The sequence below is a fragment of the Rutidosis leptorrhynchoides genome, chromosome 7 (assembly GCF_046630445.1).
Source record: "Rutidosis leptorrhynchoides isolate AG116_Rl617_1_P2 chromosome 7, CSIRO_AGI_Rlap_v1, whole genome shotgun sequence".
In the NCBI taxonomy this organism is placed as follows: Eukaryota; Viridiplantae; Streptophyta; class Magnoliopsida; order Asterales; family Asteraceae; genus Rutidosis; species Rutidosis leptorrhynchoides.
In genome coordinates this window covers 373399713-373427219 of record NC_092339.1, presented here as the reverse complement: position 1 = coordinate 373427219, position 27507 = coordinate 373399713, and the positions used below count along the sequence as shown (strand labels likewise).

The window sequence follows — 27507 nt, the reverse complement described above, 5'->3', positions numbered from 1 at the left end:
GAATCAAACCACTAAAGGTAGTTATAAGCCTACTGAATTATAACATCAAGAATCAAACCACTAAAGGTAGTTATAAGCCTACTGAATTATAACAATTTTGACCTTTTTTTTCTTTTCGTGTTTTTGTTTTTTTTTCGTAAAGTAGTTTGGTGGGTATTGGGTAATGTGTACTTTTCGTGAAAGAGTTCGACTGTATTTTAGATTACTCCGTATTTTTTTTTATTCTTATTTTTATTTTTTATTTTTTGGCAAAAGGAAGGAAATAACATTAGAACAAGGAGACTTCATCAAAATGATAAAGAAACCATAACAAATACAAGAAAGAAAGCAGCATAGCACTTTGTAGACGAAGATTTAAGGATCTTAGGTCGCTTGCTAACAATCCTAGAGGCGGAATACACTAGAATTGGGTTAAACCGAGATATGGGTCGTATCGGGATCGAATAGATCAAACCTAGGACAAATACTAGATTAGATCGACGCCTAAACGAATTATTTCGGTGGTATTTGGTGTTAGGGTTCGGCAGAGACGAAAACCTGTCGATTAGGGTAAATGGGATGAGTAACCTTAACAAAGAAGTCTCAACCCGTATATATACTGCATATCAGACACACTCGGTCGAGTATGTCTATCAGTCGGTCGAGTGTGTTACACAGTCGGTCGAGTGTGTGGACACAATCGATCGACTGTGTGTGCAGTTTAACTTATTGATTGTTTAACTAATTAAGTATGCACAAACACAAACGTAATCAATAGTTACAAGTAAACATTATTACATAACCGAATGTATTAAACGTAGAAATAATCTACGGCTGAGGATTCATGCACCAACACTTTCGAATGCTGCTCCTATGATTCCTTAAAGACTGTTAGCAAATCTTTGGGTGAGGTCCTATACGTGCCTATAAAATCTCATGAACGAAAACAAGCAGGTTCATTATATATGCTTTAATGGAATTCTCTGATCCAGGCTCGATATCTAGATATATTGCAATTCCCATTTTAGCTTGCACATCCTTGAAAAGCTGCCCAATAGGAACGGAGGGCATTGTTATGTTAGAACGTCTTGGCAAACAGAGCGGGAAAAGTTTGTTATCGTTAAGTCATGATAGTTTGACTGCGGCTCATTTTGTCACACCCCCAGTTAGGGCCTGGGTGAAATGTGACTTAATATCAAATCAACCAACATATTATAATATACGAGAACAATACTAAATGATAAAACAAACTTTATTGAGCACGCAGCGGAAAATGAAACGTAGTTACAATGATAGGAGTAACAATAATGGAAATGTTCATATGCAGAAGTAATAAATGCGATATCTCTTGATCCTATGTCCAAGTAGCATCACATAAGCAGTAAGTATAAGAGCTTGAATCAAACAGCACCTGAGACAAAACATGCTAAAGTGTCAACCAAAAGGTTGAGTGAAGTTCATAGGTTTAACAAATAACTTTGACCGTTTGTTTTAGACCACAAGATTTAATTTGTAAGGTTGATCTCCCGCAGGATCAAAAAGTTATGCCAGTGCGTGATATTTAGACTAAACGTTCAAGTTTGCCCCATGACAAGTTAGTTCTACTTGTCGGTTTAATTTCATTATCAAGCAATACAAAGATAACATCAAATGTATCGGGGACGTTACTCCCGATAGGCCTACCCCCAATAACTAAGCATGCCGCAGCACCTAAAAATATCACTGTAGGGACTTAGTCGGACATAGCCGGGTATAGCATAGTTTTAGTTGGTACTTGTGTCTAAATTGTAAATAGTAAAAGCAGCATGTGTCTCACCCCAATAAGTATAAAAAGTAAATTGAGCTCAAGTAAAGTGGGGCTATAAAAATCACCTTAGTAAGTAGAGAGAGAGTTATTCCTCAGAATAAAGAGTTGAACGAGTGAGCAGGAAAGTCAACCTATTGACATTTAAGAGTAGTTAAGTGTTTTGCCCATGTTTAAGTTTAAGTATGTGTTTAAGTATAGTTTGTTTTACTAAGTTTCTATTCCTAGTAAGTTACTATTTTTATAAAGTTTCCATTTTTAGAAAGTTTCTTATTTTACTAAGTTTCTATGACTAGAGAGTTTCTACTTTTATAAGTGTTTTTCATTTTAGGATACTTGCCGTATTAGATAAGCTTCCAATCACCCCTTTCCCTTCGAATGGCTAATTTAGATCTAGGGGCTTGAGCCATAGGACCCTTTAAATCGGAAATCCAAACCCTCTGCCTAGAATCTCGTAGAAACCATTCGTCAAGAAAGTTCGAAGATCTATACATCTCTAATACATATCCCAAAATGTTTTTGTGCTACAATATAAGTAGTAGGTTATAGGTGCTAGTAATAGTAATAGTAATAGTGTATACATGTTAAGTACTAGTATAAGTAGTATTAGGGTTTAAGGTTTTAATATGTATATGTATATATAATTCGTATATATACATAAAAATATATTTTTTTTTACATGTATATATGTATATATAAATCTAGGAGTGTTTATGTATATACTTATGAATAACAAGTTTATAATATAAATATGAATTAACAAAGATTAAAGTTTATGTAAATAGTTTAGGGTTTATGTTATACCTTTGAAGATTCAAGATAATTAACAAAGAAAAGATGAACACGATGAAGATGGAAGATCAAAGCCTTAAAAATCTTGAAGAACTCCTTGAAGATTCTTGAAGAACACGAAGAACAAGCTTGAAGATCCGAATACCACAAGAGAGGGAGAGGGAGAGATTGTTTTTGAGAGGATTTTGGTGTGATTTGTGAATGAGAAACTAGGAGTTTATATAGTGCAAGTATTAGAGTGTTAGTCAACATAAGGATGTTCTAATTAATGATTTTATTTTGTTTTATAATTTTTAGTCAATAATAGGTGGTACTAGTTTATATATATATTTTATTTTAATTTTTAGTCAACATAAGGATGTAATTGTTTAAGATTCTTTAGTCTCATTATTATTACTATTATTACTATTATTATTTTTACATTTACTACATGATAAGTATTATTTCTTTTTACTAATTCATGACTTGTATATATTTAGTTCCCAATTGTTTTATTATTTATATAAATGTCAATTTTTATTTATTACTTATAGGTTATTAGTTATAATATTACATAAATGCATAAATTTTAATTAGCAGTGAGTGTCGACTAACAGTTTATTATTTTCATCTTTTATTAACTTGTCAATTATTGCACAAAGTTAATTAATATGTTTTCTAACTCTTAACACTTAACAATTGTTGATTAAAGTTTGATCATTAAGTTTTAATTATATTGTTTGGGCATTTAATATTGAAAAAATATAGAATGGAAAAATGAGGGTCGTTATAGTACCTCCCCGTTATTGAAAACTTCGTCCCGAAGTTTTTAGGTAGTTTTCTCGTTTGCATCAGCAGTTGAGAAGAGATGGGGATATTTCCGTTTCATATGGTCTTTGCGTTCCCAGGTATATTCGGGGCCTCTACGCGAATTCCACCGGACTTTAACGATAGGTATATTGCTTTTACGCGTTTGTTTGACCTCTCCTTCCATGATTTCTATAGGTTCTTCAACGAAGTGCATTTGCTCATCAATGCGGACATCATCCAGAGGAATAACGAGTGTGTCATCGGCAAGACACCGTTTAAGATTTGAGACATGAAACACATCATGTACTTGACTAAGTTCGGTTGGCAGTTCTAATCGGTATGCCACGGGACCGACTCTTTCAGTGATTGTGAATGGTCCAACATATCGTGGACTGAGTTTACTTCGCTTACCGAAGCGGACAACACCTTTCCAAGGGGATACTTTCAACATGACTTTATCTCCAACTTGGTATTCGATGTCTTTTCGTTTCTTATTGGCATAGCTTTTCTGTCGGCTACGGGCAGTTTCTAAACGTTGCTTGATTTGAACGATCTTTTCGGTAGTTTCGTGAATAATTTCAGGACCAGTTAAATGTCTGTCCTCAAGTTCATCCCAACACAAAGGGGATCTACACTTCCGTCCATATAAAGCTTCAAAAGGTGCAGCCTTAATGCTGGAGTGATAACTGTTATTATAAGAAAATTCAACCAAAGGTAGATGTCTATCCCATCCTTTGCCGAAATCGATTGCACAAGCACGTAGCATATCCTCCATAGTTTGAATGGTTCGTTCACTTTGACCATCGGTTTGCGGATGATAAGCTGTACTCATGTCGAGTTGAGTTCCAAGAGCAGATTGTAAAGTTTTCCAAAATCTAGAAACAAATCGACTATCGCGATCAGAAATGATCGAGATAGGAACACCATGACGTGAGACGATTTCTTTAATATAAAGCTGTGCTAATCTCTCCATCTTGTCAGTTTCCTTGATCGGTATGAAATGTGCAGATTTAGTAAGACGATCAACTACGACCCAAATAGTATCGTTACCGTTCGAAGTCTTAGGTAACTTAGTAACGAAGTCCATAGTGATACCTTCCCACTTCCACTGCGGAATGTCGGGTTGTGTCAACAGACCAGAAGGCTTTTGATGTTCGGCCTTGACTTTCAAACAAGTGAGACACTTACTAACATAAGTAGCAATATCGGCTTTCATGTTAGGCCACCAGTAGAATTCCTTCACATCGTGATACATCTTACTGGAACCGGGATGGATAGAATATCTAGTCTTATGTGCTTCATCCAAGACTAGTTCGCGAAGATTACCAAAACGAGGAACCCAGATTCTATTGCCAAAGTACCGTGTACCATTAGCTTTCACTTGAAGTTGGTTCTCAAAACCAATAGGTCCTTCACCTTCGATAAGTGTCGGTCTAATAGCTTCCAATTGAGCTTCACAGATTCGTGAAATAAGATTCGATTTGATTTTTAGGTTTAAAGCACGAACACGTTTAATATCATCTTTTCGACTAAGGGCATCGGCAACTACATTCGCCTTGCCAGGATGATATTTCAGCTCACAATAATAATCGTTCAATGTCTCGAGCCATCGACTTTGCCTCATATTCAGCTGTTTTTGATCAAAGATGTGTCGAAGACTTTTATGGTCAGTGTACACCGTAAAGTGATTACCATAGAGATAATGTCTCCATATCTTTAATGCAAATACCACGGCACCTAACTCTAGGTCATGTGTGGTATAGTTTACTTCATGTTTCTTCAACTGTCTAGATGCATAGGCGATAACCTTCTCTCGTTGCATTAAAACACAACCAAAGCCATGCTTTGAGGCATCGCAGTAAACAACAAAGTCGTCGGTACCTTCAGGTAAAGAAAGAATCGGGGCTGTGGTCAACTTCTCCTTCAGAATCTTGAAAGCAGATTCCTGTTCTTCGGACCACTCAAATTTCTTCCCTTTTTGAGTCAGCTTTGTAAGAGGTTTGGCAATGAGAGAAAAATCTTTTATAAACCTTCGATAGTAACCGGCAAGTCCCAGAAATTGACGAATATGCTTTGCAGTCTTTGGTATCTCCCAGTTCTGAATAGCAGTAATCTTAGCTGGATCGACATGTATTCCGTTTCTATCAACAACATGTCCGAGAAATTGTACGGTTTTGAGCCAAAACTCGCACTTAGAAAATTTAGCATAAAGTTGTTCCTTTCGTAAGAGTTCAAGAATCATGCGCAAATGTTGCTCATGCTCTTTCTCATTCTTCGAATAGATCAAGATGTCGTCAATGAATACGATGACAAATTTGTCAAGATACGGTTTACAAACACGATTCATGAGGTCCATGAACACGGCAGGAGCATTAGTTAAACCAAAAGGCATGACACAGAATTCATAGTGCCCATAACGAGTGCGAAAAGCAGTATTAGGAATATCGGATTCCTTGACCTTGAGTTGGTGATAACCGGATCTTAAATCAATCTTTGAATAAACACTTGACCCTTGAAGTTGGTCAAATAGATCATCAATACGTGGCAACGGATAACGGTTCTTGATAGTAAGCTTGTTAAGTTCGCGGTAATCAATGCACATCCTTAATGTACCATCCTTCTTTTTAACAAACAGAATAGGAGCTCCCCAAGGGGACGAGCTTGGACGAATGAAACCTTTATCCAATAGTTCTTGGAGTTGGTTGGATAATTCCTTCATTTCGGAAGGTGCTAAACGGTATGGTGCTTTAGCAACAGGAGCAGCACCAGGAGTTAAATCAATTTGGAATTCAACTTGTCGAGGAGGTGGAATACCCGGAAGATCTTCGGGAAACACATCGGGAAAGTCTTTAACTACTGGTACATCTTCAATTCGCTTCTCTTTCGATTCAATCAGATTAACGTGGGCTAGAATAGCTGGATAACCTTTCATAAGGTATTTGCGGGTTTTAATACAGGAGATAATATTGAGATTGGAACCACTCTTTTCACCTTGGATAATAAGAGTCTCTCCATTTCCTAATGGAACATGAACGGTTTTATCGTAACACATGATCGCAGCTCTTAATGGACGTAACCAATCCATTCCAACTACGACATCGAAACTTCCTAGCTCGACCGGCAAAAGGTCTATCTTAAATTCTTTGCTGGCTAAGATTAGGTTGCAGTTTTTATAAATTTTATCAACTTTCATGATCTTTCCATTGGCTACTTCTACTAATCGTTTAGTTTCTAAGGGTTGAGGCTTTTCAGTAAATAGGGTACAAAATTCATTAGATACGTAACTTCGGTCGGCACCAGTATCGAATAAAATAGTTGCGTAGCAATTATTGACGAGATACGTACCCGTGATGACCTCATCTTCATCTCGGGCTTCAGCAGCAGTAATAACAAATGCACGACCCTTTGCAGCAGTAGTATTGGCTCCAGTAGCAGGATTATCTCTCTTCTTAGGGCAATTTGGACTAATGTGTCCCTTTTCCCCACAAGTATAACAAGTAGGAGGAGCTTTGGCAGGAACAATAGATTTATTCTTTGGAGGAGTCCTACACGTCTTAGCTACGTGTCCCACTTTCTTACACAACGAACAAGTGGCAGTGCACTGCCCCGGGTGATGCCTTTCACAACGAACACAAAAAGGATAAGTGCCCCTATAATTCGTCCTTGTACTATCCATAAGCTTTTTACTAACATTCTGAGTTGAACCTTGAGACGGCTCAAACTTCCTCTTACCATCATTACCCTTGGTTTCAACTTGCTTATTGGCCGACGCCCTTCTTCTCTTGGCCAACATGAGATTTTGTGCCATGAGAATCACAGCATCCAAAGTAACCTTCTCAGCAGCAATAACATTCCCTTGAACATCCTCGGGAAGACCTTCAATATACCGCTCAATTCTTCTAGCTTCAGTAGGAAACATTTCAGGACATAGAGTAGAAAGCTCCAGATAACGATTGGTATAATTCTCAATGTCAGTACCCTTGACCCTGAGTTCCCAGAACTCAGCTTCAAGCTTCTGAACTTGACTCCTTGGGCAGAATTTGTTGACCATCATACTTTTGAGTTCGTCCCATGGAATTGCATTAGCATTATCAATTCCTACGGACTTGGCATAAGCAGTCCACCAAGTTAAAGCATTACCACCCAACGAGCTAGTGGCATACTTTACTCGATCATCATCACCACAGTTGCAAATACGGAAAATAGATTCCATCTTTTCGAACCAACGAACTAGTTCGACAGCTTCTTCGTTTCCCTTAAAAGCGGGAGGGTGACAGTTTGTAAAGTCCTTGTAGGAACAAGGTTTTTGGTTGAGTATTAGCATGATTAGCTTGGGCGTTGCCTTGGGCAGCAGCGAGTAACTGTTGGAATTGCTCAGTAGTTAACACAACGTTGTTAACGGTAGGTGCAGCTGAACGAACCATGATGTCACTACATAAAAGTGAACATATGTTTGATAAGTTTAACAAGTTATAAGTTTGAGTAATCACAAGTATGAATAAACTAAAGTATTGATATCGCATGATATTAATAAAACACTTTATATTATTAGAACGAGGCATTAAATAAGCCTTTATTACACGATTCGGAAATAGAAATTGTTTAAGGCACAGCCTTTACATAGATGGAAAATAGGAAAAATAACTAGGAAATATTAAGATTGAAGTAGTCTTCATATTTCGTCTCCAACCTTCTTCATAAACTCCTCAACTTTCTCATTTTTCGTCTTTTGTTTCTCATAGAGATACTCGAAGTTGTCATAAAGGTTGGTAACACGACTGTTTACGGCATTAGTGTTGTACTCTCTTATGGCAAGTTGTTCGTCGACTCGACCTTTCTCCATTTTCATTCGGACATCAACATCCTCCTTGAGGTAAGCAAGTGATTGCTTTCCCCAGCGAGTGTTGCGTTCTTCCTCGCACTTTAGCATCAGCAACTCCTTTCTTAGCTCGACGTTTTCTTTCATAAGTTTCTTCATTCGACGATCCACTCTTTCCATGTGGCGAAGTAGACCTCCAATGTTTCTCTCGGTATCATTTCGTAATCTCATGATTTCATACTTAGGACCATCATAAAAAGGAGATCGGGCTCTCTTCCTTGATGGACCAACTTCTTCATGCCGTTTTCCCTTATCTTGGGTTCTCGGAGTTGGGTAGTATTGAGGAGACCCATGTGAATCTAAAATAGTATTCGGGCTATAATTCAGCGGTGGTGAAGCAGGACTATAAAGAGGACTTCGAACTGGTCTCGAAGTTGAAGAGTGTCCAACACCTACTTCGGTGGTAGGGTTGTGAGTTGCTTTGTTGGGCTTGTTAACGTTTGAGCTTGACATCCTATCATTAGGAAAGAGACCTTGATTAGAATCTTTGAGTCAAGTTTATTAAAGCATAATTGTTAAGATTATACGACAATCCTAAGTGCTTTAAGTCTAAGGCAGGAAAGGTTATAGTTTCCTAGATTGCTAAGGCACCCTAGCTAACAAGTAAGGCACACATAAAAATGCAATCCTGGTTCTCTATAACAGCCTGGTTTGCTCTGATACCAATCTGTCACACCCCCAGTTAGGGCCTGGGTGAAATGTGACTTAATATCAAATCAACCAACATATTATAATATACGAGAACAATACTAAATGATAAAACAAACTTTATTGAGCACGCAGCGGAAAATGAAACGTAGTTACAATGATAGGAGTAACAATAATGGAAATGTTCATATGCAGAAGTAATAAATGCGATATCTCTTGATCCTATGTCCAAGTAGCATCACATAAGCAGTAAGTATAAGAGCTTGAATCAAACAGCACCTGAGACAAAACATGCTAAAGTGTCAACCAAAAGGTTGAGTGAAGTTCATAGGTTTAACAAATAACTTTGACCGTTTGTTTTAGACCACAAGATTTAATTTGTAAGGTTGATCTCCCGCAGGATCAAAAAGTTATGCCAGTGCGTGATATTTAGACTAAACGTTCAAGTTTGCCCCATGACAAGTTAGTTCTACTTGTCGGTTTAATTTCATTATCAAGCAATACAAAGATAACATCAAATGTATCGGGGACGTTACTCCCGATAGGCCTACCCCCAATAACTAAGCATGCCGCAGCACCTAAAAATATCACTGTAGGGACTTAGTCGGACATAGCCGGGTATAGCATAGTTTTAGTTGGTACTTGTGTCTAAATTGTAAATAGTAAAAGCAGCATGTGTCTCACCCCAATAAGTATAAAAAGTAAATTGAGCTCAAGTAAAGTGGGGCTATAAAAATCACCTTAGTAAGTAGAGAGAGAGTTATTCCTCAGAATAAAGAGTTGAACGAGTGAGCAGGAAAGTCAACCTATTGACATTTAAGAGTAGTTAAGTGTTTTGCCCATGTTTAAGTTTAAGTATGTGTTTAAGTATAGTTTGTTTTACTAAGTTTCTATTCCTAGTAAGTTACTATTTTTATAAAGTTTCCATTTTTAGAAAGTTTCTTATTTTACTAAGTTTCTATGACTAGAGAGTTTCTACTTTTATAAGTGTTTTTCATTTTAGGATACTTGCCGTATTAGATAAGCTTCCAATCACCCCTTTCCCTTCGAATGGCTAATTTAGATCTAGGGGCTTGAGCCATAGGACCCTTTAAATCGGAAATCCAAACCCTCTGCCTAGAATCTCGTAGAAACCATTCGTCAAGAAAGTTCGAAGATCTATACATCTCTAATACATATCCCAAAATGTTTTTGTGCTACAATATAAGTAGTAGGTTATAGGTGCTAGTAATAGTAATAGTAATAGTGTATACATGTTAAGTACTAGTATAAGTAGTATTAGGGTTTAAGGTTTTAATATGTATATGTATATATAATTCGTATATATACATAAAAATATATTTTTTTTTACATGTATATATGTATATATAAATCTAGGAGTGTTTATGTATATACTTATGAATAACAAGTTTATAATATAAATATGAATTAACAAAGATTAAAGTTTATGTAAATAGTTTAGGGTTTATGTTATACCTTTGAAGATTCAAGATAATTAACAAAGAAAAGATGAACACGATGAAGATGGAAGATCAAAGCCTTAAAAATCTTGAAGAACTCCTTGAAGATTCTTGAAGAACACGAAGAACAAGCTTGAAGATCCGAATACCACAAGAGAGGGAGAGGGAGAGATTGTTTTTGAGAGGATTTTGGTGTGATTTGTGAATGAGAAACTAGGAGTTTATATAGTGCAAGTATTAGAGTGTTAGTCAACATAAGGATGTTCTAATTAATGATTTTATTTTGTTTTATAATTTTTAGTCAACAATAGGTGGTACTAGTTTATATATATATTTTATTTTAATTTTTAGTCAACATAAGGATGTAATTGTTTAAGATTCTTTAGTCTCATTATTATTACTATTATTACTATTATTATTTTTACATTTACTACATGATAAGTATTATTTCTTTTTACTAATTCATGACTTGTATATATTTAGTTCCCAATTGTTTTATTATTTATATAAATGTCAATTTTTATTTATTACTTATAGGTTATTAGTTATAATATTACATAAATGCATAAATTTTAATTAGCAGTGAGTGTCGACTAACAGTTTATTATTTTCATCTTTTATTAACTTGTCAATTATTGCACAAAGTTAATTAATATGTTTTCTAACTCTTAACACTTAACAATTGTTGATTAAAGTTTGATCATTAAGTTTTAATTATATTGTTTGGGCATTTAATATTGAAAAAATATAGAATGGAAAAATGAGGGTCGTTATACATTTGACGTTGGACTATGCAGTGTTTTCACTTGTGCGCGCAGTTGCAGAAACTTCAAATGTTTTGTCCACGTCAGCAGATTGAACTGTCGGCTATACTTTAGAATTTGCCAGCTGGCATTACTAGTTTGTGGACTGGGAGGCAGTTGTTTAGCTTCGTTTTCGATCAAGATTTCGACACGAATCTATCCGCGAATCAAGTAAATAACGGCGAGTTTGTTAGCTCGTTGAATCCATCTTCGTGTTTACAAGAAAACGAAGAAAATTTATACGGCTATTTGATCGAAAACTTTTGAGGTGACGAAGTTCTTGAATTTCTTCATTCGGCTCAAGAGTTGCTTATCGAAGGGCTATCGATTAGGGGATTTAGCGTCTCGCTATTAGATCTTTACTTATCTAACGATTCGATAAATAATTTGAACGACGAAGTTAATTGCGGGTTACTAGAAGCCGAAAGACAAGCGCATGGGCAGTTGTTAATGGTGGGCTAGCATCGTGAGTATTTGACCGGAAAGTTGACCGAAAACGATGACCTGGATTCTGAAAAACTGTGTCATGATCAGCAAACGTCGACTCGAGCATCGGCTTGTGCGTTTAAAGAAGTGTTTCGTGATATACAAAATCTTGTATATAACTATGCAAGTAAAGAAAACTCGTTTTATTCAATGTTAAAAGCGGGAAGTAAAGGGAACGTGTTAAAATTCGTGCAGCAGAGTATACGTGTCGGGTATCAGCATTCGTAAGTTTCGTTATCTTTTCGGCTCCCGTGTAAGTTTACTTGTGTTTCATGGAAGGCGCATAAAAGGATAGATTCGTCATTTTCATCGGGTATAGGTAGATACGTTCCATACGGTGACACGGTGTAGTAAAGACGTCGTTTTTATCAGGTCTTAATCCACTCGAGTTATTTGTTCATTGTTTGACAAATCAGGATGCTTCGTTTGGTGTTCATTACTAAAACCCTTAATGAATGAATAATTAATGTGTAGCTATGATCACATTTTTATGTTACAACAATAATAATAAAGGTTGCAAAAATCGTTACTCGGGGAGTACTCGGTCAGTACTTTTTGTTACTTTTTGTTAGATGATAGATTAGTGACCCAAGTGATTTTCCGATTAATTCCGAGTTTTGACTGATCATGAATTTTGGCTGAGTTTGACTATGTTTGACTGAGTACATTCAAAACTGCAGATACGATCAGAGAAGCCTACACTTCGTGATCCAGATGCAGACGATAACCTTCCAAAATGCACGGACTAAAATACAATAAAGAAAATTCGTTTTATTCGATGTTGAAAGCGGGTAGTAAACAGTGGCGAAAACAGGAATTTTTTTCACCCGGGGCGAAAAAAAATTTAAAGCGTATCAACTTTTTTTGGTAAAATATGGAGGTTTTTGGGAAAAATATTGTGATTTTTGAGCAAAATGTGGAGGTTTTTAGGCAAAATATGAAGGTTTTGGGGCAAAATACGGAGGTTTTGGGACAAAATATGGAGGTTTTGGTGAAAATTTTTTTTTCCACCGGGCGCAAAGTCGAAAAACCCAAAATTTTTACACTAAAAATTGCAAATCGACTGGGGGCATCTGCCCCCCTTGCCCCATGCTATTTCCGCCACTGGTAGTAAATGGAACGTGTTAAAATTCATGCAGCATAGTATGTGTGTTGGTTACCAGCATTCGTTAGTTTCGTTATCTTTTCGTCTCCCGCGTGAGTTTACTTATGTTTCGTGGAACGAGCATAAAAGGGTAGAATTGTTATTTTCTTCGGATATAGATAGATACATTCCGTACGGTGTAATAAAGACTTCAATTTTATCGGGTCTTAATCCGTTCGAGTTATTTGTTCTTTCGTTGACGAATTGGGATGCTTCGTTCAGTGGTCATGCGGATATTTCCCGGGGGTTGTTTCGAAAACTTATGTTTTTTTATGCGACACGTTTATATTGGTTATGATGGGACTGTAAGAAACTGTTATGGAAATCAGCTTGTTCAGTTTTTGTATGGTTGTGGGGCCCACACAGGTGAAAATAATAAGTCGCTTTTAGAGAAAGAAGAGTGTGGGGACTGGGGCCCGGTCTGCATGTGCGATATCCGAGGCAGCTTATGGTGCACTCTGTAAGATTAATGTGCAAGGTACAAATATATAACTATATGACTAAATTTATTTGAGCCTTCGGGGTCACACACATATACACCTAGACGTCAAATGAAATATGTATATATATGATGTATATATATTACTCAAGTAACGGAACAAATTATTATTAACTAATCAATTAATTAATAGTGATTAATTAATAGAAATTAGTTTATTATAATTAAATAGTAAAATTGTTTCTTTTATTAAAAGCAAGTGGTTTTCTGGTTGGCAACTTAAAAAAATAAAAGGGAAGAATATGCTTTCTCTTTTTGTAGACTTGTGGAGTTGGTTTACAACCAAAAAGTTCAATATATAATAGTTTATTACATATTGGTCTTGAAGGTACAGAAATAAAAGCCAAACAATCTGCTTCCTTTTATGACCATGATTTTTGCTTTCTCTGTGCACGAAAAACGAAACCACAAAACTGATTCTTTTCAACTAGAGAAAAAATTTGATAAGCTCCGCATTATTATTGTTTCACTTAATTAATCAAAGGTTGATTAATTTGTTATTTGGGTTTGGACTAGCATCCATTGGCGTTGTTTGAAGTGTAGTGTGGACTATCCAAAGAGACAGTCATACTATTGATTGTAAGTTTCTCTCCTACAATCCGTTTCTTCAGGAAAGGTATATCGTTTACTCACTTTGTGAATTTATATATTTTGACAATTATTAGTGGTGTAACTGGATCTAATGGAACCGTTAATCGTGTGTATGTTTTGTAATGTAAAATAAGTTTATTTTAACTATCCGCTGCGTTAATTTGATTTGAAAGTACACACGGTTTTCCATCAGTGGTATCCGAGCCGCTTTTACACCATTTTAATTGTCACGTGATTTTCTCAGATCTAGTTTTGTGAGATGGTAAAAAGTAAAAAAAAAAAAAAAAAATTTATAATTTCAACATGTTTGTTTTAAATTAAATCTCATGACGCACAAATAAGATCTGAAAAATATCACTGTTATAAATTTTGAATTTATTTATTATGGCTTGAATAATTGTTGTTTATTTCATTCCATGGTTGTACACATGCATTGTAACCATGGACAAGCCATATGTAGTTTTTAATAATGTAGTTATTAGAATTGTGATTGGACACATAGCCCATAATGCCCCGACCTATGTATGATTGTTGTGATTGTTGATTACAGCAATATTGTGTCATGTTGATTATTTGTATTATAAGGCCATTTTGAAGCCAAAATTGTATTATATTTATTTTCCATTTTCATATTATTGTATTTAAGTTTATTTCAATTTGTAAAAGTACTAGTTTAGTTGTATTTTCAAATTTAAATAAATGTAACAAGATGAAGATTGAAGATAAAATACAACATGCTTTTGGCTTAGAAGATGGCGAACAGGTCAAGTTGACAACAATGGCGTTTGTCAAGTTTTCACTTGATTCTTGAATCAAGTGGGAGCTACGATATTACCCTTAGTTTGACCTCTTGATCCCATGTCGGCTCATGGGATCAAGCATAGGATTTTTGGGTTAGGCTATGTGTGTGTGATGCATGGTATGGTTGTGTTTTATTTTTGCATTATACATAATTGTTGATTAGAATATATGCTAAATGTTTTTGATGAAAACATCAAATAAAACCGGTAACAGTTTCAATGATTAAAATTGATGATTTTAAAAAGTTAAACTCTAACGAGTTTAAAGTTAAATGATTTTTGAAACACAAAATATATATATGATCGAAATCTTTTAAAATTGTTTTAAAACGATACACGTTTGTGTATTTGTTACTTTTATATAAAAAATAAAATAACAAACTAGACGCATAAACACGATCGACATATATAAAATTGGTTAAAATGATTTTTAACAAATAGTGTAGCGAATCTTGTGTGCATGCATTATTCGTTAACACAAATTTTTTTTAAAAAAAAATACCCGTCAAATTTAAGTCATGCCATCCAATGAGCTTGCAAACACTCCTCGTTATTTTTTGGTTACGGTGAGACCTAATCGAATTATATCCACGAGGTGGATTTTCAGTTACGAGTGAGACTAGGCTGAATTTCCACTGTTTTCAAATTGGACGACTAAATCGTATTCACGGTGAGACCTGAGTTCGAGGCAAGGATGGGATAACCATGCTAGTAGATAATACTGGTTTGTTGAACTACACATATTTCTAAGTCCCATAAAGATCTAAGAGTTGCACTTATGATGCAATTGGTAACCGCTACCTACCAATAGACTCTATAACTACTAGCTGATCAACAGATGTAGTTATGGAACCTCTATGTGGATCTTAGGCTTTCGTAAATTAATTGTTTTTAAATATATTAAAACCTGGGTAGTTAATTTATTAAAGTACAATATCGAAAATACTAAAATTGAATCTTGTTCTTTTGTAGATGTCAAACAATCAAAACGTAAACCAAAACACCCTCCGTTCTTTGTTGGAGAAGGAGAAACTCAATGGTTCAAACTTCCTCGATTGGTACCGCAACCTGAGAATTGTTCTCAAATATGAAGGGAAGTTGAACAAAATTGAAGAACCCTTACCCGAAGCTCCTCCTGAGACAGCTACTGCTGCTCAAAAGAATGCTTATCAGAAGTTGTTTGATGAGCAAGAGAAGATAGCTTTAATCATGCTTGCTAGTATGACTTCTGACCTCCAAAAGGAAATGGAAGATCGTACAGCATATGATATGATGACTGAGCTGAAAAATATGTTTCAGAAACAGGCTAGTCAAGAGTTATATGAAACTTATAAGCTTCTTCAAACATGCAAAATGGAGGAGGGTCAATCAGTGAGTTCTCATGTCTTAAAAATGAAAAGCTACATTGACCGATTGGAAAAACTTGGAACTACCTTGCCGCCTAACTTGGCCGTGAACACGGTTTTGGTTTCACTACAAAAATCGTATCACCAATTTGTGATGAATTACAATATGCAAGGTTGGGAGAAATCTCTGGCAGAGGTGCACTCGATGCTCAAAACTGCTGAACAGGATATTCCATATAAGGTTTCCAATCCAGGTGTCCTGATGATTAGGGATGGTAAGGTGAGAAAGAATAAGCCAAAAACTTGGGGAAAAGGAAAAGGCAAGTCAATTGCTAAGAAGAAAATTCCACCACCTCCCAAGAAAGAAAACCCAGCGAAAGACGCCGACTGTTTTCACTGTGGAAAAGTTGGCCACTGGAGGAGGAACTGTCCTTCCTACCTATCTGAGTTGAGAAAAGGCAAAGCTGGCCAGACTAGCAAATCAGGTATATTTCATATACAGTTATATACTTTTTCTAGTGATTCCTGGATTTTTGATACTGGTTGTGGTACTCACATCTGTAACAATATGCAGGGAATGAGAAGAAGTAAGAGACTGAAGAACAACACACTAGACTTAAGAGTGGGCAATGGGGCTCGAGCTGCAGTCGAAGCTATTGGCACCTATGAGCTTACTCTACCTAGTGGTCTTATTGTTTTGTTGGAACAATGTCATTATGCTCCTAGTATTACGAGCAATGTAATTTCAGTTTCTCTTTTGAAAAATGTTGGTTTTGAACTTACATTTACGCACTTTGGTATTTCAGTTTCTAAGAATAATGTATTTTATTTTAATGCTATTCCACGTGATGGTGTTTTTGAAATTGATATGCATGGTGTAATTTCAAATAATAATTCTGTATATACATGTACTGCCAAACGAGTCAAGAAAGACTTGAATAATACCTATCTATGGCATTGTCGTCTTGGTCATATAAACAAACAACGCATTTCAAAACTCCAATCTGATGGAATTTTGGAATCAACTGGCTCTGAGTCATTTGATGTATGCGAGTCATGTTTATGTGGAAAGATGACAAAGGCTCCTTTCTCCGGTTTAGGTGAAAGAGCTAAAGATCTTTTAGGACTAATACATACTGATGTATGTGGCCCTTTTAGAACTATGTCTAGAAATGGTGAAACATACTTCGTTACATTTACTGATGATTATAGTAGATATGGTTATGTTTACTTGCTGAGACATAAACATGAAGTTTTTGAAACGTTCAAAATCTTCCAAAATGAAGTAGAGAATCAACTTGGAAAGACCATTAAAGCCCTTCGTTCTGATCGGGGAGGGGAATATATGAGTCAAGAGTTTTTGGACCACATGAAGAATTGTGGGATTGTCTCACAATTCACTCCACCTTATACACCACAGCACAATGGTGTGTCGGAGCGGAGGAATCGAACTTTACTTGATATGGTTCGATCTATGATGAGTCTAACTACTCTACCAATGTCTTTTTGGGGTTATGCATTAGAGTCTGCTGCACGCATACTCAATATGGTTCCAACCAAGAAGGTAGATAAGACACCATATGAGTTATGGCATGGAAAGAGTCCTAAGTTGTCTTATTTGAAAGTCTGGGGTTGTGAAGCGTATGTGAAACGTGACACTTCAAACAAGTTAGAACCCAGAGGTATCAAATGTCACTTTGTGGGATACCCAAAGGAAACAATGGGTTACTACTTTTACTACCAAGCTGAAAACAAAGTGTTTACTGCTCGGTTTGCTGAATTCTTTGAAAGAGATCTTCTCTTACAAGAAGTCAGTGGGAGTAAAGTAGATCTTGAAGAAATTCAAGAATCACAAAGTAACATACCTTCTGAAGGCACTAGCCGACCGCACGTTGAAGCTGAACACACTGTTGGTGAGCCAGAACGTGTTGCACCTGTAATTCGTAGATCTAGTAGAACTCCTCATCGACCTGAGAAGTTAAATCTTCTGATTAATTCAGATGAATCTCATCTAGGGGATTATGATGAACCCTCTAGCTACCGTGAGGCCATATCAGGTTTAGAATCTGAAAAATGGGAAGATGCTATGAATACAGAGATGCAGTCCATGAAAGAAAATCAAGTATGGGACTTGATTGATCTTCCACCCAATTGTAAACCAGTTGGGTGTAAATGGGTCTACAAGAAGAAGGCTGACATGGACGGTAATGTAAACATTTTTAAGGCTCGATTGGTGGCAAAAGGTTATACTCAAACTCAAGGAATTGATTATGAGGAAACTTATTCACCAGTCGCGAGCATTAAGTCAATTAGGATACTTATTGCCATAGCAGCTTTTCATAATTATGAAATATGGCAAATGGATGTGAAAACCGCTTTCCTAAATGGCGACCTAAGTGAGGACGTATATATGGTTCAGCCGGAAGGGTTTGTAAATCCAAAGCATCCTAATAAAGTATGCAAGCTTCTAAAATCCATTTATGGATTAAAGCAAGCATCCAGGAGCTGGAATCTTAAGTTTGATCAGAAAATCAAAGAGTTTGGTTTTTCTCAAAACCAAGATGAGCCCTGTGTTTACATTAGAGCTAGTGGGAGCAAAGTTGTCTTCTTGATCTTGTATGTTGATGACATACTACTTATTGGAAATGACATTCCAACTTTGCAAGATGTCAAATCTTGGCTTGGAAAATGTTTTGCCATGAAAGATCTTGGAGAAGCTAAGTATATTTTAGGAATCAGGATCTATAGAAATAGATCCAAAAGGCTTATTGGTTTGAGTCAAAGTACATACATTGACAAAATCTTACGAAGATTTAACATGCAAAACTCCAAGCGCGGAGCATTGCCCATGCAAAAGGGCATAACCTTGAGCAAGTCTCAAAGTCCTATCACACCTGATGAGATAAGACGAATGAAATGTGTTCCATATGCTTCGGCTATAGGATCCATTATGTATGCCATGTTATGTACTAGACCTGATGTCTCGTTAGCCTTAAGTTTGACGAGTCGTTATCAACAAAATCCAGGTGAAGAACATTGGATTGCTGTTAAGAGCATTCTTAAGTATTTGCGGAGAACTAAAGATATGTTCTTGGTTTACGGTGGTTTGGAAGAAGAGTTGAGTATTAGATGTTATACAGATGCTAGTTTCCAAACTGATCGAGATGATTCTCGATCCCAGTCAGGGTATGTCTTTGTCATGAATGGCGGGGCAGTTGATTGGAGAAGCTCAAAGCAGAGCACAGTTGCACAGTCTACAACGGAAGCAGAATACATTGCTGCCTCAGAAGCTGCTCAGGAAGCTGTCTGGATTAGGAAGTTTATTGCTGAACTCGGAGTAGTTCCCAGCATTGAATCCCCTATGGAAATGTACTGTGATAATTCAAGTGCTATTATACTTGCGAAAGAATCACGTGTACGCAAAGGTAGCAGACACATTCTTCGAAAGTTTGACTACATTCAAGAAGTCATTGCGAGGAATGATATTAGTATACTTAAGGTTCATACAGATTATAATGTGGCTGACCCGTTCACAAAGCCCATGACACACAACAAGCATGATGATCATGCTAGTAGTATTGGACTTCGTTATGCTGCTGATCTTTTTAATTTGTAATTTAGTATTTGAATATTTTTGGAATATATAAACAGTTTTATTATAATGAATTGATATATTGATGGTATGATCATTTTCATTTATATCACTGTGTTCTATATTAGCATGTTTAATCCATGAATAATTGTTGATTATTCAAAATCTCCATAATCGATCATGTTATGGGAATAACATGAATTAAGATTAATATGAAGTTTTGGTTATATTTATTGATGATAAATAGTTAACTTGTAGAGACCAAAATTCATATGTATTCATTGATGATGAATATTGGAATGACCCAACCGAGATGTCACTGCATGGATCGTTGTCAGTAGTGAATCTTTTAGTGATTATGTCTTTATGTCCTTAGACTTGAGATGCACGCCGGTTTCAATGTGTGGAACATTGTACTTTGATATGGTTAAATGCTGTCCTGAATAAGGCTGTAATAAAAGGCATTATTGGGTATAGTGTAAAGCTCGTGAGAGACACGTGTATGCAATATAGGATTTGTTCCTCCAAAATATTTGGAGTTAGATACTTTTGAGCTCCTCGATGAATGAATAAGATATTTGTGTGGCCGCACCCAGATGTAATTAAGATGATACTTAATTAATTTGGTGATCTAATTCAGTTCTAAGATCGAGAAATAAAATTGTTAAACAATTGAGAATGACCAATGATCCATATCTCAAGTTTAACTAAAGTATCTGAAACAAAAGGATGAATGACATTTAACACTTACTATAAGCAGTTCTGAGAAACTACCCTCAAATGAATTTAGGGACAATGGCGTGTTGCTAGACGCTATCCATTGTTTGTATAGTTACCCGGTGTTGTATCATGCACAAGTGGGAGTCTGTAAGATTAATGTGCAAGGTACAAATATATAACTATATGACTAAATTTATTTGAGCCTTCGGGGTCACACACATATACACCTAGACGTCAAATGAAATATGTATATATATGATGTATATATATTACTCAAGTAACGGAACAAATTATTATTAACTAATCAATTAATTAATAGTGATTAATTAATAGAAATTAGTTTATTATAATTAAATAGTAAAATTGTTTCTTTTATTAAAAGCAAGTGGTTTTCTGGTTGGCAACTTAAAAAAATAAAAGGGAAGAATATGCTTTCTCTTTTTGCAGACTTGTGGAGTTGGTTTACAACCAAAAAGTTCAATATATAATAGTTTATTACATATTGGTCTTGAAGGTACAGAAATAAAAGCCAAACAATCTGCTTCCTTTTATGACCATGATTTTTGCTTTCTCTGTGCACGAAAAACGAAACCACAAAACTGATTCTTTTCAACAAGAGAAAAAATTTGATAAGCTCCGCATTATTATTGTTTCACTTAATTAATCAAAGGTTGATTAATTTGTTATTTGGGTTTGGACTAGCATCCATTGGCGTTGTTTGAAGTGTAGTGTGGACTATCCAAAGAGACAGTCATACTATTGATTGTAAGTTTCTCTCCTACAATCCGTTTCTTCAGGAAAGGTATATCGTTTACTCACTTTGTGAATTTATATATTTTGACAATTATTAGTGGTGTAACTGGATCTAATGGAACCGTTAATCGTGTGTATGTTTTGTAATGTAAAATAAGTTTATTTTAACTATCCGCTGCGTTAATTTGATTTGAAAGTACACACGGTTTTCCATCACACTCGATCAGCCAATCAGTGCTCTTGAAAATTCCCCTCCGTTAAACTTGAAGGTAACTTTTAAAAGTTTAAAAAAAGTTAATGACCAAAATACCCTTCTATATAAGTAATAAACTTTAAAGATTGTTGAGCAAATGTTGAGGTGGCCGGTGAATCTGTTTAGAACACAATACTTTGTTTTAGATTTGTATTGACGACTTGACTGACTCTTAGAGCCTAAAGTAAATTTCAGGCAGGATTTAAAATCCATGGAAATTTGATTTTACCATTTTCATGGCGTTTCAATTTTATTTTATTTTTTAAAATTTTTTCCCTACTTATTGGCCGGAGGTCCACTCGGAAGCAATCTCTCTCCCCGTCGAATAAAGAGAGGGATGACTTTCTCTACTTTTGAGAGTGTTTTCACTCTGGGTGGAGAAATGACTTGTCTTTATTCTCGGATAGGGGAAGAATTGTCTACATCTCACCTCCCCCGTACACCACTTATGTGGTATTGAGTTTTGTTGTTGTTGTTGTATAGTGTGTCAAATATGGTTAAAAAAATTTCATTACTTTATTTATAATAAGTTGAAGATAACATTAAAAAATTTGACTAATTTTTTGCATCCAAACTACCCTTCTATATAATCAACTTTAAGATAGTTGAGCAAATGTTAAGGTGGCAAAATGGGTGGGTCTGTTCAAAGCAGAATACTTTGTTTTAAATTTGTACATTGTTATATGGACAATTAGTTTGTCAAATATGGTTAAAATAAATTTCAAAATATATTTATAATCAATTCTTTTTTGTTCATAAAAGAATTTTTAGAAACACTTTGGGAGTATTTTTACCCGTTCGGCCGTTCGACCCGTTTCCTTGTCAGTTAAAACTTTTTACCTATTTAACATGTAAGAAAATACAATATGAATGACCAATCCATACGTAAATGAATGAAGTTTCGACCTCTATATTTTGGTTTTTATGAATCTAACAAACGTCTGGTTTTTAATTGTACAAAAAGTGCTTGAATAACCATCCAGGCATAGCTTGGATGGCCACCAGGACTTCCTGTGAGGGGAGCCACCTGAGTTCGAATCTTGGCGAAGCCATTTCGTTCAAAAAGGGAGCTCACCTGAGGATGCTTCATCTGGGATCCGGGTAAGCCTGGGGGCTCGGGTACCCGAGGGTTTACCGGTCCGTAGGGATCCAATGTGGGTGTTGCGGGGCGGGTTCCCTCGTTAACTAAAAAAAAAAAAGTGCTTGAATGCGGAGTCTCTTCTCTCTTATACTTAAAGTAAACACACAAGTGAGTGACAAATCCCATCAATATTAAATCCTACCCATCGAAATTGTTAAACTAATCCAATCTTAACCCTTCATTATGGATAATCCACTAAATCACGTGATTAGAGCCTTCCTCACCATCTAATCAGAAAAAATTAACCCTCGCACAAAAAACGGGCGGGGTTCTAAATTGTTTTTAGGGGTTTCACAAGAAATTGTATTCAAATCTGCTTTTCAAATTCATTCACAAAACAAATCAGCAACAATTACAAAAAACCCTAGAAAATTGAATAATCTCTGAATCCTGTTTCAATTCCTTAATCGCGTCATCAATCGATCCTATATATCTAAACCCTAGAAAAGCACGGTTAGAAATACGGAATTTCTTTTAACCTCAATTGAAATTGAAATACGGTACCGTATCGATTCTGTATCCATTCGAAGGCATATCGTCTTCACGAAGGATTAAGGTTGAATCATGTTGAATTGATTTCCTCATATCTTTATGAATCACAAAATTGAAAACAGAGAATTGGCGAAGAATTAGGGTCAATTGATTACCCTAATATTGTTTGGAATTGGCGAATTAATTGACCAAGAAACTCAATCTTAAAGATTGTTTTTTACGATTATTATATTCGTATTTGTATGACTTCTAAATTATCTTAAACCCCAGGTTAAGACTTGAAACGTATTGTTAATGATCCCTGCAGTGAAGTTGAATCTGGTTCATCAGTTTTTTGGGTAATGGTTGCAGCATTAAAGGTATACTGGTATTTCTAGGTTACGTAAACTTGCTTCTGTTTGTTACTTGATCAGATTTAAAATCAAAACCCCAATTTTGTTTCTTTAAAAACTCTTCAATTTTGTAGGGTTGATTCATAGTTGTATCATCGAATTGATTTTGGATTCTAAAAACGGCATCAGGTATGCTTTATCAAATTCATTTCGATTTATGTTTAACGAACAGATTTCAAAGCATCAGGTATGCTTTATCGATTTCATTTTGACAGTATTTTCCTTAAGAGCGGCAAAAATTACGCCTAATTAACATATTGTGATTATTTACAGCAAACAGTGAAATAGTAATGGTTTGTGACATTGATATAGTTAACTTCCTTTCCCTTTTTTTTTCCTTTCGTGGTTTCCTACTATTCGAGTTTTGCTTACCGACACTGTTTGCTCGATTAATTGGCAGTTGTTACGACCTCAGATGTCGTTTATTAGGGCAAAAAGTTGAAAATGGATGAAATTATCTTATTCCTATTATTAAGTTGTTTTGATTTTGATTCCATAACTATAAATATGGTGTTTTGAGCTTTTAATTGTTTGGACCTCAGATGTGATGAAATTAGGAAGAAAAAAAAAGATAAAATTTATGAATTATTAAGTTGTTTCTGATTTTTTTTCCACAACTATCATTCTGAAAGGTATGAATTCTTTGGAGAAGGTAATGTTAACATGTTTTTAGATTCATTAAATACTATAGCGAATGATGTTCATCCAACTGTTTTAAACAACAAAATTCCTTTCCGTGCTAATTTTTTGCACTGCAGTCTAAAAGACAATGCATGTTCTTATTATGGTATCTACTCTCTCCGTTAACCACATTTGTCTCTATATGTATTATAGGTCCTTTAAATTTTGGTAGTGAAACAGATAGGTTCATTGTTTTTCTGCTTTTTCTGTGATTGAGCTTATTAATAAAAAGTTTTATGGATCTTTTATTGTACTTACTGATAAAAAGTGTTATGGATCTTTTATTGGCTGGTACTGAAATAGATAAATCATGTTTCATATTTTTCTTTTGCATTGAATGTAATTTTTGGTGTTTGGTAGAGCTCCTTGGATCTATGTTTTGGTGTTTAGTCTAATTTAATGAATCTACAGTAGGTGGCTAAATGAGAAGCTTGGCTTTGACGAGATACGCTATCTGAGCAATCCTTTATGTTTACAACATTGGACAGTGTACACTATACAAGAAGGTATATAAATATAAATAGTTATATAATTATACATTTACGTGATTATTATTATTATTTGGGGTTTTCTTTCCTGTTGTTAATTCTTGCCAATTCTCTGTGTTGATGATATGCTATCTTAGGCATATAAGCTTCAAATCATCAATTTGTATGATAATTGGTAGATAACGATCATTAAAAATCTGTATGTGCTTCTTCTTTGTTTTCTGCATACAAAAAATCCACAAGTTTTCTTATTTGCAAAATCAGAAAAATCAGTTATTCGAACATTGTTTTTGAGGAATGGGTTTGAATAGTCCATTGACATCAATACTATTTGAGTAATGTCCTTCCTTTCACGTGTAACTAAACGAGTCATTGAGTTGTAATTAAACGAGTCATTGAGTTGTAACTAAACGAGTCATTGAGTTGTTGAGTTAGTCATATATATTGAATTATATTAATTCATTTTTTCAGGATGATTAATGAGTAAAAGTGCTTAATTTGCAGGTTGATTAAAAAATATAGGTGATTGATTTGAGGGATTACGCTTTAGTATTTTTCAGATATGATGTTCATAAAGAAGGTATTTTTTTCCAACTTTAATCTTTGATCGGGTTACTTTTGTTTGGTCATGATGGATGAGGCTAAATGTTTGGTAATAGTAACTGGTATATGATGTTAGTCCTCTCAAAAAAGATCAGCCATATATTTTCTTTGGACATAACTTTGTGTCTCAATCTTACTCTGATGTTTTCAAGAAGTTTCTCAATCATTTTGGTGTTTTTTTTTTTGTCTTAAAACATCTATATCTATCTATACTATACATTATAAGAAAGTCTTAATTTTTTTTTCTCATTGAATTTTTTTGTCTTCAAAAATCAATCGCAATAACTTTCTTAATCACCTCTGAAACAATACGATGATACTGATAAGATTGAAGGCAACGGGTTGGGACGCTATTCATTGGACCAATATTGAGGTATTTAATTTTTTCTTCTTCGATTTTTCTAATCATATCCCCAACCCTATGGTTTCATATTATATCAATGTTTTGTTGATTATGTTTTTGTAATTGATTTTGATTATTTGGATTTCATAGCAGCGTGTATCACGACCTCTTCATCACGGTTTAACGGATTTCTTATACAAAGTTGAATTGGTTATCATTGAGTAATATTTTCTCATTGAATTTTTTCATGACGTCTGCAGTTTTACTTTAATATGTTCATTTTTGAAGACCCAGATAGCAGTCGATTCACGGATTATTGAAGTGAGCATTGGTGCAACAGGTGATCTTATTTGATTATCTGAATCTATGTGGGATGTTTTATAAGAATGCTTATAAGAGATCAAAATGAAATAACTATGACACTATAACACTAACTTTTTTTAGTAACTATATGCTTCTTGCAGGTGCACATGGTTGTAACTGTTAATCCCTAACTGTGTTTCATGAGCCTTATCAATGTTTCGATCTATGCTTCTCTTATTTTTCCAGTATTTGATAATGTTTTGTTTCATCTGTTGGTTTAAAGAAATAATCACTGTTGATTTTTTTCATAGGTGCACCTGTTAAAAATAAGGTCATCTCAAATTACTCTTCGAATATAGCACTCGAAGCAATCTATTGAAATTTTGCATTAGAGGTCATCTCTTATTTAATTATTTATGGTGTAATTTTGTTTATACGGTCAGCGTGTTTAATAAATAAGTCATTTGTTGAGTTGTGATATTAGTGGATCTTGATAAATATAAAGTAATCATAGTCAAAACAATCAAATCAGTGCTCTTATGACTATTTGAGCAGTTGACCCTTTTTAGTCTAAAAGTGTCCAAATAGGTTTTTATGTTTATGATCACGTCCAGTGTTTTGAGGTAAGTATATTTACAAGTTTTTGTTTATGCAAACGACTTTTGGGTCTATTTTGGTAAGATTGGATAATGACCCATTTTGTCCAATTGTTATTTTTTTTCTGCATATCGGTAGTTCCAGATAGATTTGGGAAGCGATCTTAATTTGGAGGCATTGACAAAAAGAATATAGGTATAGTTTTTTTGTGTATGGGTTCTTTAATTCTTTTGTATTGTTGTATTTGGAATATGGTAGTGCATCTAACTTTGTTCATCAGGTTTGATTCTCATCAGGGTTGTTCATCAGGTCTGATTAAAAGGCTTCTATGACACCCATTTGCTGCAGGTCATACGTTGCAGACCTTAATCTACAAAGATCAAAGCCCCAATTATGACTTCTTGAAAATGTGAGTGTACTTTTAATTCAATATGTGATTTTGTGCTTTACGCCATAAGAATTGGTCTCTCAATATAGGTTTACATAATTTAGAGATCAGTGCCATGATGTTTGTGTAATTAGTCAATTTCGTGTTCCCAAAAGGAGAAAACAGTACAACCGACCAGTACCAAAATCAGTGGATATATACGAACAGGCTTCTCGCAGTCATCTTATCTTTTGGTGTCCTTATTACTTCTATGAAGAGTAGAGGTGCTAGGTCTTTGCGTTATGGTACTGGGTGGTTATGAAGTTTTATAGCAGATTATGGGGTCCCACTTATGATGTTGGCTTGGACCGCATTATCTTATGTGAAGCCATTCGAACTTCCTCATGATGTCACTAGGAGACTTTTATGTCCTCTACCGTGGGATACTGGTTCGTTATCCCATAGGATCGTCATCAGGGTATAAAACTGCTTAGTAAATAAGATTGCAAAAGATATATTTTGAGTTACAGGTGGCAAGTTCGACCCTTTTAATATTATATCGGTTGATTTGGGTTATGTCATGACTCATCTGTAAATGGGTCAAACATGTATAATATATAATTTAGCCTAAAAGGAAACGGGTCAAATGAGTGAACGCAAACAACTGATAAAACTGACCCAAAAACATTTTACGTGGGAAACTTATAAAACGGTTTTTCAATATATACCAAACATGGGTTATCACGCAGTGATTTCGACTTT

The 27507-nt window shown here is 35.2% G+C and overlaps 2 protein-coding genes across 12 annotated transcripts in view; both read left to right on the top strand.

Annotated features, from left to right (window-relative positions):
- LOC139858688 (DNA-directed RNA polymerase IV subunit 1-like) overlaps window positions 1–26179 on the top strand; it is a 50970-nt gene extending 24791 nt beyond the window's left edge. The window contains exons 9-16 of one of the 11 annotated variants that reach the window (XR_011763038.1): window positions 23279–23330; window positions 23438–23492; window positions 24456–24550; window positions 25037–25112; window positions 25463–25508; window positions 25629–25656; window positions 25739–25818; window positions 25943–26179. The gene's annotated coding sequence lies outside the window, so the exon portion shown is untranslated. Of the gene's footprint in view, window positions 1–12320; window positions 12620–23278; window positions 23331–23437; window positions 23493–24455; window positions 24551–25036; window positions 25819–25942 lie in introns of those variants that run through there. The other 10 variants (XR_011763039.1, XR_011763040.1, XR_011763032.1 and 7 more) reach the window with 10 other exon arrangements.
- Window positions 13819–16852, top strand: LOC139860594 (uncharacterized). Its single transcript, XM_071849341.1, has 3 exons — window positions 13819–13899; window positions 15647–16505; window positions 16595–16852. The coding sequence occupies exons 2-3, from the start codon at window positions 15647–15649 to the stop codon at window positions 16609–16611; spliced, it is 876 nt and encodes a 291-aa protein (XP_071705442.1). The 5' UTR covers window positions 13819–13899; the 3' UTR covers window positions 16612–16852.
- Window positions 26180–27507: the final 1328 nt, after the last annotated feature.

Excerpts from the sequence above, each read along its gene's own strand:
- LOC139860594 (XM_071849341.1), top strand. The coding sequence starts at position 15,647 with ATGTCAAACAATCAAAACGTAAACCAAAACACCCTCCGTTCTTTGTTG.